The sequence below is a fragment of the Stegastes partitus genome, unplaced genomic scaffold (genome assembly GCF_000690725.1).
Source record: "Stegastes partitus isolate 25-593 unplaced genomic scaffold, Stegastes_partitus-1.0.2 Scaffold289, whole genome shotgun sequence".
In the NCBI taxonomy this organism is placed as follows: Eukaryota; Metazoa; Chordata; class Actinopteri; family Pomacentridae; genus Stegastes; species Stegastes partitus.
In genome coordinates, this window is record NW_007578020.1 from 103682 (window position 1) to 116687 (window position 13006).

Consider the following 13006-nt stretch of genomic DNA (forward strand, 5'->3'; position numbering starts at 1 on the left):
GTGAAGCATTTCCATTCCAGACCTGAACATCTTCTCTGTCTCTCACTCTGACCCCGACTACTTCATCCTCTGATAAATAAATATTTATTTTTAGATAAACTAGACGGCGATCAAAGCACAGCTATAGTTAGAATGAACAAAACACTGGTGTAATTTGCCCTGAGGATGTTGATATCAATTAACTCCTGATAAATATAGAACTCTTTGGCTGTTTGTTGCTGGTTCATCAGAGGTTTGTTGCTAAAAACAGCCACATCTGGAAAATGCTGACGAGGCACTGTGAGTGGACCAAAAAGATGAGTTCATCTGCTGTTTTGTTTTTCCTGAAGCTCCTGGGATGACCATCATGACAATCAACACAGACTAAAATGTCCCGCAGAGGGGAACCGCAGTGGCTTTTAACAAAAACACAAAGTAAACAAACAGACCTCGAACTCACTTCAGTTTTATTGCAAATTAAACGCCATTACAGACTTCAAACGGTGACGACTTCCAAGCTGATAAAAAGGAATTCATTCGATGTTCACGACGATGCGGACAGACTTCCCTTATATTTAAAGCTAATCGTTTATCCTGTGCCAAGATAAATCATCATTATCGACAAAAAGAAGCACTGAGATCATTTTTAAAGTCGGTACAGATATCTCAAGTTCAGCTAATGGCTAAGTACGAGTTCACAGTGGTGACAGAGCACAACCAAAGTACAGAACTACAGCACACGCGTCATTTACAGATAATACAGATCTAGAATAGTGTCAGGCAGGTACAGTAGATGTGAAGTAGTTTGATGATAATAGTCTTTAAAAAACAAACAAACAAATAAAAGGGAGTGTTCTCTATTCTGTTCCATAACTTAATTGCACATTTACAGTCTTCTGCTATACACTGGTTTTCACTTGGTGCGATACGAAGCAGCAGTATTGAGACATGCAACGTTTATCCACAGGGGAACGCCGTCCAGAGAGGATGAGCGACGCCGAGGACCTGAGAAAGACGCTTTTAACGGGGACAGGTTGTAAAAAGGAAGAATGGCAGTACATCATCAGACACCGGCTAACTCCACCCGTCAGTCTATAATCTAAACCTTAGATCTAAATTGGAGAAAAACAACTATAATGAAATCCGGTTTCTCCGTCACCCTTACACCCGTCTGGTAAATAACACCGACAGAAACAACATGCAGCTTGTTTTGAATTAGTTTGTGCAGAGTCAGTAAATGTTCCAGCTGTTTTCGTCTTTCTTTCGTCCCTTTTCTTCTTCACTGGTTCGAGCTGCTGCGTGTCTCCTCTGATAGACTCGTCGTCCTTCACCTGCTGGGAGCGCGTGGCATGCACTGAGGTTTCATGCTAAGTCCCTCAGCTCCCGCTCAGGTGACACCAGCAATCAGCAGCTAGAACTCTGACGCGGGTGTGGCCTCTCGTTAGCTTCCCCTACACATGTTTTCATGGGGATCTATCAGGCCGAGCCAAGCACGAAGTGAGGGATGAACCTTTATTCTACTCCTGTGTCCATTATGGTTTTACAGTAACGCCTGCCTTCCCTCCCACAGAACTATTGTTTCCTTATTCTACATCCAAAAAAAATTAAAAATGTGTTTTCAAAAAGCCATGTAGCTAAAAGCATATAAGCCAGATGCAACGGTAGCAACACTAGCCGCAGGTGCAGGTCATGCATTTAGAGGGAGAACCGTTCTACTGTTCACAAAGACGGCGGATTTGTCTCAATCACACGTTTAGACTTTGTTTTTATTTCGATTTGACTTGACATAAGGGTCAGCTTTTGTCAATATGAGACATTTCCTACATCCTCATCTTGTATTAATCACTGATGTGCAAATTTCAGGTATTTTGGTGAGCGCTAAGTGAACGTTGCTGTACTTCCTAGAAACCACTGATGCTGAACCATCACATGTAGTAGAAATCCTGTGAACTATTCGGACTAAATGCGAGACTCTACAGCTTTATTTCCAGAATCGTACCGATACCGTGTGGACAATGAGGAGGCGTACAGTACGTTGTTTTCTCAGAAGGGACGTGGCGACCGTGCGTCTCCTGAGCTGTCGGCGCTACAGCAGTCTCTTCATGCGGCAGGTGTGCTTCTCTATGTGCATGGTGGCTCGGTCCGTCGAGCTCGTCAGGACGTCCAGAACTTCGTCCTGCCGTTCCAGCTCCGTCTCTGCCTCCAGGGCGAGGTTCTTCAGCTGCATCAGCATCTGCACACACACGCAGTGAGTTGCAAACGGAGGCATTTATTTAAGTAGCTCCACACTAATCTCCAGAAGACATGGCTGACGAAGAACCAAGGCAGAAATAAAAGAATTAAATATTGAAACTAGGTTCAGGGTGAAGCCTGTGGACCACATGTGGAGGGGCGTAAAGACGGGGTCAGGAGCAGTGGCTTTAGTTCTGAGTTCATCTTCTTCACTTTGCTTACAAAGACAACAGCCTGCTGCTGACCGTCTGCACATCAGAAGGTGATGCTATAACTCAACACCAACCTCGATGCAATAAGTCATTCATGTGATATTATTTCATCCTGCACATGAAACTTGAGAACACACGTAGAGCCCAGTTTTGGCTCGTCTCCTGGGATCACTGATATACAATACTGTTTGTTTTCTACTTTCAGTGGGTTTAAGGGATATTGCGACTATATTATACGGCCTCACAACTGTATATGTTATGGTTAATGGAACAGCTTAAATACACTGCGATGTGCCAAGCAAAACCTAATAAACACGTACTTCAAACCCCACCACCACGGCTTCTAAACTAGTATTATGTTATGCTACACGTGCCCTCGTGCACAGCCACTGACATTATGTCAGTTTTCACTGGCTGGTTTATGTGAACATTTCAACTGAGCACAAAAACAGCCAGAGGCAGCCCAGCGAAAAACAGATAGTATGTCAATACACACCGAGGAACAGCCGCGCTCACTCACTCAGGACTTCACGGTTTAAACTGGGACGACGTTACCGAATCACACCTTGCAGTTAACATTCACAAGAGTTTTGGTGCGTCATAGAAAAACACAGAAGATGAATATTTTTAGCGACTGCTTATACAAAGGCGAGAGCACCTAAGTCATGTAGAAAGCCCTAAAATTAAACATTTAGGCTGGAAGTAACAGAAAAATATATGAGCTAGTTTCTTGTGCATTAGTGGCCTAATTCAGGGCACAGGACTAACAATGAGCCCTGATCAGTCTCCTGAGTGAACCAGTTTGTGGTGCGAACAAGCAGGAATTTCCAACCTCAAACAATAACAATTATATAAAAATACTGACACAAAGGGGAATATTTGCCACCGCACTTAGTTCAGGACATGACACTGAGTGACCCTCTGTACAAGTTGCTCCACAGTAGATTCTAATCTCGACATGAGTTACGTTAAGAGCAGGGTGTGTACAGACGCATGGCATTCACTCAAAACTGGCAGCCTTTGAAATGTGAACCACTATCAGCTGCAGACAATACGCCATTTATAAACACGCTTTGTGATTGGCCCGGGGTTGTTACCGCTCCGATAAAAGTATTTGAAAAATGATTATTTAGACAAAAACAACGCCGAACCGCTGATTATTATTGTGCGCAATAATTTACTAAATTTTAGCTATAATGTGATAACAATGACTCAGTCGAGATATAATTTTGTGAAGTGCGTAGACAAAAAAAAATTATCACGAAAAAGTAACTAAACCAAAGTAGAAAACACCTCAACAAAGGTAAGTCACATGAGGCCGCACGCAAACGCTCCGGATTTATCAGAACCACTATAAAGTATCTGTGAATCATATCTTACTTGTAGGTTTCAACTTTTGACTGCTTTCCCTCTTTGTCCTTGAATTTGCATGTTTTTCTTTTTCTTTGGCAAATGCAGCCTTTATGTTTTTGGCTGCCGTCCTTAACAGATAAAATAAATCTGTCATGTTGCTTCGTACTCAGCACATATCTTGTTCAAAACTATTTCTCTGTCAGTAGAGTTTGTCGAGGCTGAATGTTTATGTACAACACTGAATGCTTCTTCATCAGGTTTATAAACCGTCACATATCGCCGTCTGCCTTTCAGAGTGAATCTGGGTGAACTTCTGATTGGCAGTCACCACATTTGTACCAGTGTTTACAGTATTTGTTTAGTTAGTTGTTAGCTGTGAGTGTTTACATTATTCTGTCTGTATCAGGTGAGCTATCGCATGATCTTGGCAACACATCATAGAACTTTGGTGATAAATGGTAATGGCACGATTAAACAAAAGTACCTAGCTGAAAGTTTTACATGAAGTATCTTAGCCTAAGCAACTTGTAATAGTGAGTCACACACACACACACACACAGACAGAAAAAATTGTCCGAATCATAGGTCTGAATTTGCGTCACTGTGTAGATGTTGCCACCACAGACCATGTCTGTGACGGCTCTCCGTGTAGCGCGGCTCTGAATGGAAAGACACTGTACAGTCTGGCCAAATAACTGACCATGTTTCTTTTCCTCTCTTAAAACTAGGATGGACTTTGGTTTGCGGTCTCACCAAATAACATTTTAAACATACAGGATGAAAAATAAAAGCCATTATAGTGTATTGTGGTTTGGAATGGAAATATCAAAACACATGTTGCTAAAGCCATAGGATTATTTACGATAACAGCTAACACCATGAGAAATCTGCTGCCTGCACACATGGGTTTTTCATTTGTATTACTTGTCTAGTATACACAAACATGAGAAATCTCCACAATGGTGCAGTCATATTTTCTGCAGTCAGGCAGTCAGAGTCCAACTTTCTCACCTGTTTGAGCTCCTGGGCCTCAGCTTGACTGACAGATGGCTGGAGGACATGCACCTGCAACTGGGACAGCTCTCCTGCTGGGACCTCCAGTGGGAGCTCTGTGTCTTGGCACTTCTGCAGCAAACCTGACTCCATGGGTGGAGATGGTGAAAAAGTGCAGAGCGCATATGTTGTTTATGAGGAAACCAGACAGTAAACTCAGAGTACAGCAACTGAGGCAATCGGGGTGAACTGACTCATGAAAATACATTTCTGTCAAGGAGAGACACCAATAACTATGATGAAATGTTTTTACATGTGGCTGCACACTTATAAATACATAACGATGGAAACATAGACCTTTGCTGCCACTCAGTGGTCAAACTTTTGCAGGCATAGAAACAACACCGACCTCACAGCGGCTTCATTTGATCTGTTCCTTACCTTCATTCCAGCTCGTCCCTTCTGGGTCACATGGAGATGAAAGAGGAGTCGCCTTGAAAGCCGTGTATTCGCCTGTGAACTCCACCTTCTTCTTGTACTGCATCTCTAACACTGACAGCGCCTCTGGCATCTTGGCAGACAGGAACCTGTAACATATATCGGGCTTCCCAATGAAACGCTGTCTAACAGTGATCTCATAGGGACTGTGCACTCTGATTTCGTCAATTTCATTTCTTTCAAATCGGTGAAGAAGTTGGCAGTTTGTGTCTCTCACTTCCAGTGAGGACACCAGCACTAGCAAGCAACCAGGCTTCAAGTCCGAGTCTCCACCTTTGGACACGACAGCAGGGATGCTGCTGATCACCTTGTTCCTACTAGAACCTCTCGCTGCTGAAGCAGCAGCAGCAGCAGCAGCTCTTGCTGCGTCCTCGGCCTTGGCCTCCTGCTGAGTCTTCCAGGGGAGTTTACCAAAAGGCCACCAGGAGGGAGACTCCAGTTCTGACAGAAGTCTGCAAGTCAAAGTAGTCAGGACCAGAAAAAAAGCCATGTTACCATTTAATTAGGCCTGTTTCCTGCTAAGTTATACCAGTTAACAACATAGGCGTAGAACATGAACAAGACATGAGCAAACATTGAATAAATAAGGATATTTTAAGACAATTACTTGTCAGCCACGCCCAAGTCAGAGTCGATCTTCTCCAGACCCTGCATCATGTTGTCAAACTGCTCTCCCTGGTGGCTGAGGACTCTCCCAGTGTCCTCCAGTCTTCTCTGGGCTCCTGCTACCAGGTTGATCAGCTCTCTCCCTTTAGAGGGCTGACACTCAGCTCCTCGGGCCTCTGAACCGGGAGAAAGAAGGCGTTCTCTCCAGAAATGCTCCAGCACATTATAAACCACCACCCTGTTGGGCTTTAGAGAACCAAACCAGTGTTTCACATTGCCCTCTTCGAGCACCGTGAGAGTGCTGAAGATGAAACTAGACGACTCCATCTTGATCTCCATGATCCGGGAGAGACGGAAACTGGCGAGACTCTCCTTACTCTGGTTGGAGACGAAGCGCAGCGTGGTTCTGGTGAGGGACAGGGTTCCACTCTCCCACCGCTTCTCACTGTTGATGTAATAGGAGCCAGGCCAGCTGTGGATGGCAACGTCCCGGCTCATTTTGAAAGGAGACACAGACGTTCACCTGGAAGAAGGACAAACCAGCTCTGGTGTTACATAAACATGAATCACACGCAATCACTGGTGCTGCTTTAATCTACATCATGAGCGTGTTGTGCTGAGTGATCTCTGTCCTGATGGTGAACATACTTTGTCCAGAGTGTAATCCAGGCTGCAGATGAGCTCAGCTGAGGCGTTCACACTGACAACTCCAGCTCTCTGTCCAGCTGAGCGCATCACACGGGCGTCATTACGACGTTATAACCTTTATAACATTTGAAATGATATCAGTTCCACACCACAGTAATGGTGAACACTGGGCTGAGCATTACGTTACCTCGCTGTCTTCTCAGTAACTGTGATGTTTATTACGGAAGTGACGTCAGACTAGAGTGCGTCTGTATTTACTGTCCGACTCTGTTGGCATCAAACACTATCACGACAAGGTTTTGCTGAAAATAATTAGCGTTAGCTCGGACGGCGGTTTGGGATTTAGCTAAGGCTTTATTCGTATTAAAGAAATCGAAATGACATATTTATAAAGCGCTGATAACATGTAGAACTCGACGGCATCATGTTCGCGTCGTTCAGGAGCCACAAGCTGCAGTCGTCCGGTTGCTGTCATTAGCAGCGACCTGTTGTCAAAATAGAAGAAAATGCGTTTTAGCGTAGTGTTCTCTGTTTTCTAGCCAAAACGGTTTCAATTTTGACGGGGGGGAAAAAGTGAGAATACGTTCGCTGTGTAATGGCAAACCAACCTGGCCGCTAGCTTTTCCCTCAGCGTCTCCAAGCCGTGACAGCTAACTGGCTAGCTAGCTAGCTAACTAGCTAGCTAGCCAGCCTTGTTTACCACCATGGACAGGGAGGCGTACCGTAACTGCAGCAGCCTGGTCAAAATACCCAGGCAGACGTATGAGCAGTTTTGGTCTTCACATTTTGTAGATTACATCGACAAGGAGCTGAGCTATTCCAAGTTTTTCAAGAAGTACTTGCTTCCCAATCACCCGTGTATGTTTTCCAGAAGGTTCACAGAGGAGTGGAAGTGTAGGAGACAGTGGGTGACTGAGGAGGGGAAACCGAACTTCCAGAAACTGCTGCAGGAATTTGGTAAATACGCCTCCTGTGCATCAATGCTTCAGTGACTGGTATCATGTAAACTGATCTGTTGTTATTGTTTCACACAGACGAGACTCCTGTTCCTGTTGCAAACTGCAACGCAAAGGAATACAATGCCAACCCCAAGCAAGTCATGCCTTTCAAAGAGTTTATACACTACTGGAAGGAATACATCCAGAATGGACACTCATCACCCAAAGGATGCCTCTATCTTAAAGACTGGCACATGTCAAGGTATCAGCGTGATACTAATTTAACTGGAAGTGTTGGCGCTGCAGGGACTTATGCATGTGAACTGTAGTAGTAAGTTGTGTGATGCAAAAGGAATGTCAATGAAAGCTTAAAATAAAACTGAACAGTATCCACAACTGCATTTCCTGCAGTGGAAATCTTTGCAAGGAAAAAAAAAAAATTCAGATGTTCATAGTTAATTTGTTGTTTGTCATAATCTCAATGACAGATATTCATTATTTTCAAAATCCAAAGAACATTAAGACTAGTAGAAATACCATTTTGCATATCCACAGTTGGTGGTGTGACTAATGCAAGTTTGAATATCTACAATTACAAATACTGTTTACAGCTGAAGTGAGTTATTTCTAAGTTGAATTGTTTGCACCATATGCAACATATGATGAACCTTATTTTGCTCTCCAGGGACTTTCCAGAACATAATGTTTACACCACTCCGGTCTTCTTTTCTTCTGACTGGCTGAATGAATACTGGGATACACTTGAAGTGGACGACTACCGGTTTGTCTACATGGGACCGAAAGGCTCATGGTAAGAAAAACTAAACATAATGTTGGCGAAACCCACACGTATAGATAATAGTGTAACACTCTCCCTCGTCACCAGGACCCCGTTCCACGCCGACGTGTTCCGCTCCTACAGCTGGTCTGCAAACATCTGTGGCAGGAAGAAGTGGCTCCTGTATCCTCCAGGTCAGGAGGACTTTTTACGAGATACTCACGGCAACCTCCCGTACGACATCACGTCAGCTGAACTGAGAGACAGAGGCCTTTTTCCGCACTCCGAAGAAGCCTGTCAGCCTCTTGAAATAATTCAAGAGGCTGGTGAAATCATTTTCGTGCCCAGCGGCTGGCATCATCAAGTTTATAATCTGGTAAGAACTGCACCGAGGAGCATATCAAAGTAGTTGAAACAGAGCAAAATAATCGATCAGATGATATGTAATGCTGATAGAAGTCTCCTTTATTATGGATGTAGGAAAGTGTAAGAAGTGTCACTGATGTAATTTAATGGTTTTCTTGCAGGAAGATACCATCTCTATTAACCATAATTGGCTGAATGGCTGCAACATTGACATAATGTGGCAGTTCCTTCAGAATGAGCTGTCGTCTGTTCAGAAGGAGATAGATGAGTGGAGGAACACGATGGATTCATGGCATCAGCACTGCCAGGTACTGTGCACTTAACTGTTCAGTCAACTTTATTTTTCTGAAAAAATATGCTGCAGAGTGTTACAGTATAATAACATAATGGCGATTATTGGGTGCGTTTCCTTTCAGGTCATCATGAAGGCCTGCTCTGGTATAGACTACGGGGAATTTGCCTCCTTCCTGAAAATCATCGCCGACAACCGAATGGCTTTCCTGAATGCCTGTTCCTCTGGGGATCCCTCCGAGTACTCACGGCATCTCTCAGAGACCCTCACCACGCTCGGACCTTACCACGCTGCCTTTGACCTACAAAGAGTGGCTCACATAATCGAATGTCTCCTGTGCAATGAAGACTTTAAGCGGCTCGATCACTCGACGTTGACTTTGCAGCCGGAAACCATGTTACAGCAAATTCGAGACACGATTCAATCCACAAGAGGGCAGCATCTCCTTTACCAGGAGTAATCTGTTCAGTGTCTCAACTATTACATCCACCTGGAAATAGCTTGAATGAAAAGTGCCAATTTGTTCTGGTGCAAAATAAAAAGACGATTGTATGTGTTGAGATGAGTTGTAATCTCAAATGTTGCTTTTGAATGTCTGAAGATTGTTTTTGCACTGAAAGATAAAAAGGATAAATAAACACATAAATATAAAAAACAACAGTTTTTGTTTTGCTATTTTGCATATTTATTGAATAACCACCAATAGTGCATCATGGTTGGTGGATCCTTTTGTAGAGAAATACAACACTTCTGTGAAATAGCAGGCTCTGTGATAAATAATACTTTACAATTTAGGAAAATCACTCTAAAATAGGTTTCATTGCAAACAAAAATACTCACAAACAGGGATGGGTGCCACATAGCGGTTCAGCAATGACAGTGTAACATACGCCGTGTTCTGTCTGCGAGAAGTCTGTCAGATTGAAGCATGTCACATTTTAGGGAATGTTAAAACATCCTCCTCTTCAGCTGCTTTTGACATCTTTGGGCCACCAGTCTGGCACAGAGGCCTCAAGTGTCACTGTGGAGTCGTCAGAAGATTTGAGCGTCAACACCTCTTTGGCATGAGCCATGCGGATTAGGCTCAGGCCCAGCTCCCCTACGCCTGCTCGATGCTTCCCAGCTGGCTTGCCTGTCTGCGATTGCAATGCGGCACCTTCCTCCAGGTCCTGGACTGGAGATGACAAGCGCACTGGCATCAGGCGCTTCCGCACCACCCCAGTGTGATGAGTCCTGGCTGTAAGCTCCTGGCCGATGTAACAGCCCTTGCTAAAGCTGATACCCTGCATGTAGACGAGGTTTGACTCTAGCGGCAGGGCCACCCCAGGAGGAAGGTCCTTGACTCCCTCTGGAAGTCCTGGGCAACAATGACAGCAGAGGAAACAAACAACACTTGTCACAAAATTTCTAGAGCACGTGCTCAGACAAATCTATTTTACTTCATGTTCTAATGCAATCTGTAAGCTGGTGTGGTGTTACCTATCGTATAGCGATGTCTGTGGTACTCCTCTGTGTCTCCTTTCTGACACGATGCTATTATATCCAGGGGGTCGACTTGCTGGTGCAACACCAATCTCCAGCCCATTTGCTGAGTTCGAGGATCAGCCTCCCATACCAGAGCCTTTTCAGGGGAGGAAAGCTCAGGTTCACTGACCTCTTGACCCCGGCTGGTCTGCTGCGAAAGCACCGCCCACACAGCGAGGTCTGGACAGGGGCCGATGTTGACCTTCCTGCGGAGTTTGTACACCTTCAAGTGTCTCAAGATGGAGTCCTTTGTTGTGCTGTCACATTCCAGGAAGACACCGTGTCCTCCCTCTGCCTCTTTTAGACTGAAAGGAAATACAGCAAGTTGAGTGCCTCATAAAAGGAAAACCCACCCTGAAATGCCGCGCCGGTGTTTTCACTTAGTTTGTCTGGTAAGGTGACCGTTGTGGGAGCTATGATGGGAAACACCTGTGGTCCATGTGCTAATAAAACCACAAAGGTGTGTTACGGCAGGACATTTTAACTCTTAACAGCCAAAGTGGTTGTTTTCTTGTCAGTGTGCACATTTCAGATATCCACAATAACAGTCTTCCTACGACAATGTGCCTTTTACTATCCATTTTTGTTGGACTTTCAGCTCACAAGAAGAGCCAGCTCAGACTTGCTGGTGGTATCTATCCTGATCTTTCACGCTGCTTAGATGGATTTAGAGCCCCGCAATTTAAATGTATCAGGCTAAGTAACTCCTTTGTGCATCAGTTTGTGAGGAGACTGCTGCAGGAACCAAGACACTCCCAGTTTACAGACCCATTCTAACAAATTAGTATTTATTTTCTTGCTATTTTATTATTTATATCACCTTTTAACTTGTTTTTTTTCTCATGTGACCATATTAGCTGCTGCAAAGATGATGCCGGGTTGTATTTTTTCATCTCTTCTATTTTGCTGCTTAACGAGGATCACTGTTTCGCTAAATGAGTGCTAATACTGTACTTTGGATGAATGTTTAGTGACTGTGCATTTACCTCCCTCCTGACAAAGTCGGCCTTTAGAATGCAAAATGAATTACCAATAAAGTTGAATCATTCTGTGCATCTACAACGGCATTTCCTTCAAAGGAAAAACTCCCATTTCACATCCAGAACACATAAAGACTTGTGACAACGCCACTGTGGATGTCAGTCGGTGTCCAGAGGTGAGCATATCCCTGTTCAACATCACACGATACCAAATTCTGCCACTTCCCAGTAATAACAACACTTCCAAGTTGATCAGTAAAGTTTTTACTCTTCTTTAAACCTAAAAACAAAACGTTTAGGTTTACTATATTGGAAACACAGGCACACAAATCTGGAGATATGTTCTGCCATTCTTCCTCTGCTCTTTGCTGGAGGAGTTGTGTTGCTCTAACTCTCTCTTTTCATGTCTTTCTTCTTCAAAGCCTTTCGTGTGACGGTTTGCTTTGGATCATTATCATGCTGGAATATTCTGCTTCTGCCAAGTTTCTGCAGCCTGGAAGTCATCTTGTCAGCTAGTATTTTTAGGATATCCACTGGTATCCATGGCGTCGTCACCTACATGTCATCAACCCAACAACTTTTGCACTTTTCCCCACATCATCACAATCCAGCTTCACTGCAGGGACAATACACTCACTGTGGTAGTGCTGACCATATTCACACCCAACATGCTGGACCCCATGTGAGCCAGATAAAGCTGCCTTGGCCTTATCTGACCACCCAATGTGCTCCCAACATCTAGCAGGCTTGTTTTCACGCTCTGTAGGGAAGTTTCATCTTGCAGCAGGTTTTTTTTTTCTTGCCCACTGTGATGGATGATGAACTGCACTGTCACAGAAGCTCTGATGTCCATTGATAACATCATGTGTGAGTCTGAAGCACGTCCCTGTCTGTTTATTACAGCCACATTGTGCAAGCAGCTCACTTCTCATGGGGTCATGGGCAGTGCAGCTCTGATTAGTGGAGCTGTGACTCATTCTTTATCTCCTGATTATCACTGTAACTGTGTTTTCTAGGTTTTTAGTTGGCCACTTATCTGCCTGTATCCTTTTTCATCTTTGTGTCGTCAAACAATTTCATTTTCAGCCCCTGTGGGAAACATGCTGTAGCTTCATTGGATATTAACCTAACTAGTCTCAGGTGTATTCACTGTTGTTGCTATGAATTTCTACTTTTGGGGACAGTATTTTCACTATTATAGCCTTTCTAAGGTATTTGTTTCTGATTGTTCATAAGAGGAAATTTTCTACTTGTCACCTCAGATTTACTTGATTATTGCTAAATGATCTAACATTTAAGTGATACTGCACAGAGGTCGACTTACTTCTGTTACTCTCTGACCCGTAACAATACAGCTGCAGATGTCCAGAAATGTTGTGGTTTAGGGATATAATATGATATAACCCCACATAGGAGTACAGTTTGACTAAACGTTTAAATAGACTACAGAAGTAGCCTACCACTGGGTTCCCCCCTTCAGGTGCTACAAAATGAACAGGAGGTGAGAAATATCCATCAAATGAGCTACAAAATCAGAAAAACAGTGTTCTACAGGTTGGTGATTCAAGGCCACACTGTCTTTTAACTAAGAGTCTGACTGAACACAT

The 13006-nt window shown here is 43.9% G+C and overlaps 3 protein-coding genes across 4 annotated transcripts in view; 1 reads left to right on the forward strand and 2 right to left on the reverse strand.

Annotated features, from left to right (window-relative positions):
* Positions 1-429: 429 nt before the first annotated feature.
* snap47 (synaptosome associated protein 47) lies at positions 430-6542 on the reverse strand. The gene is made up of 5 exons (XM_008282882.1): positions 6522-6542; positions 5875-6396; positions 5211-5719; positions 4788-4912; positions 430-2212 (listed from the first exon to the last, which is right to left on the reverse strand). Exons 2-5 carry the CDS (start codon positions 6369-6371, stop codon positions 2066-2068), a joined length of 1278 nt encoding a protein of 425 aa, XP_008281104.1. The 5' UTR covers positions 6372-6396; positions 6522-6542; the 3' UTR covers positions 430-2065.
* A 33-nt stretch (positions 6543-6575) lies between these two features.
* On the forward strand, positions 6576-9545 carry jmjd4 (jumonji domain containing 4). Of its 2 annotated transcripts, XM_008282881.1 has the most exons (7): positions 6576-6817; positions 7393-7478; positions 7556-7721; positions 8145-8270; positions 8346-8613; positions 8765-8911; positions 9020-9545. In XM_008282881.1, the coding sequence occupies exons 1-7, from the start codon at positions 6678-6680 to the stop codon at positions 9353-9355; spliced, it is 1269 nt and encodes a 422-aa protein (XP_008281103.1). In that variant the 5' UTR covers positions 6576-6677; the 3' UTR covers positions 9356-9545. The 2 variants fall into 2 exon arrangements, with proteins under 2 accessions (XP_008281103.1, XP_008281102.1); XM_008282880.1 differs by lacking the exon at positions 6576-6817 and having other exon boundaries at positions 6824-7478.
* An 11-nt stretch (positions 9546-9556) lies between these two features.
* iba57 (iron-sulfur cluster assembly factor IBA57) overlaps positions 9557-13006 on the reverse strand; it is a 5255-nt gene continuing 1805 nt past the window's right edge. Inside the window, exons 2-3 of the mRNA XM_008282883.1 lie at positions 10375-10724; positions 9557-10252 (exon numbers count right to left, since the gene is read on the reverse strand). Coding sequence (XP_008281105.1) covers positions 9861-10252; positions 10375-10724 — 742 coding nt within the window. The 3' untranslated portion in view covers positions 9557-9860. The remainder of the gene's footprint in view (positions 10253-10374; positions 10725-13006) is intronic.

Coding starts and splice junctions, on each gene's coding strand:
- snap47 (XM_008282882.1), bottom strand. CDS start 6,371: ATGAGCCGGGACGTTGCCATCCACAGCTGGCCTGGCTCCTATTACATC. Junction 4,913..5,210: donor AGGGACGAGCTGGAATGAAG/GTAAGGAACAGA, acceptor CCATGGAGTCAG/GTTTGCTGCAGAAGTGCCAA. Junction 2,213..4,787: donor AGGCCCAGGAGCTCAAACAG/GTGAGAAAGTTG, acceptor GTGTGTGTGCAG/ATGCTGATGCAGCTGAAGAA.
- jmjd4 (XM_008282880.1), top strand. CDS start 7,226: ATGGACAGGGAGGCGTACCGTAACTGCAGCAGCCTGGTCAAAATACCC. Junction 7,722..8,144: donor AAAGACTGGCACATGTCAAG/GTATCAGCGTGA, acceptor TTTGCTCTCCAG/GGACTTTCCAGAACATAATG. Junction 8,614..8,764: donor ATCATCAAGTTTATAATCTG/GTAAGAACTGCA, acceptor GTTTTCTTGCAG/GAAGATACCATCTCTATTAA.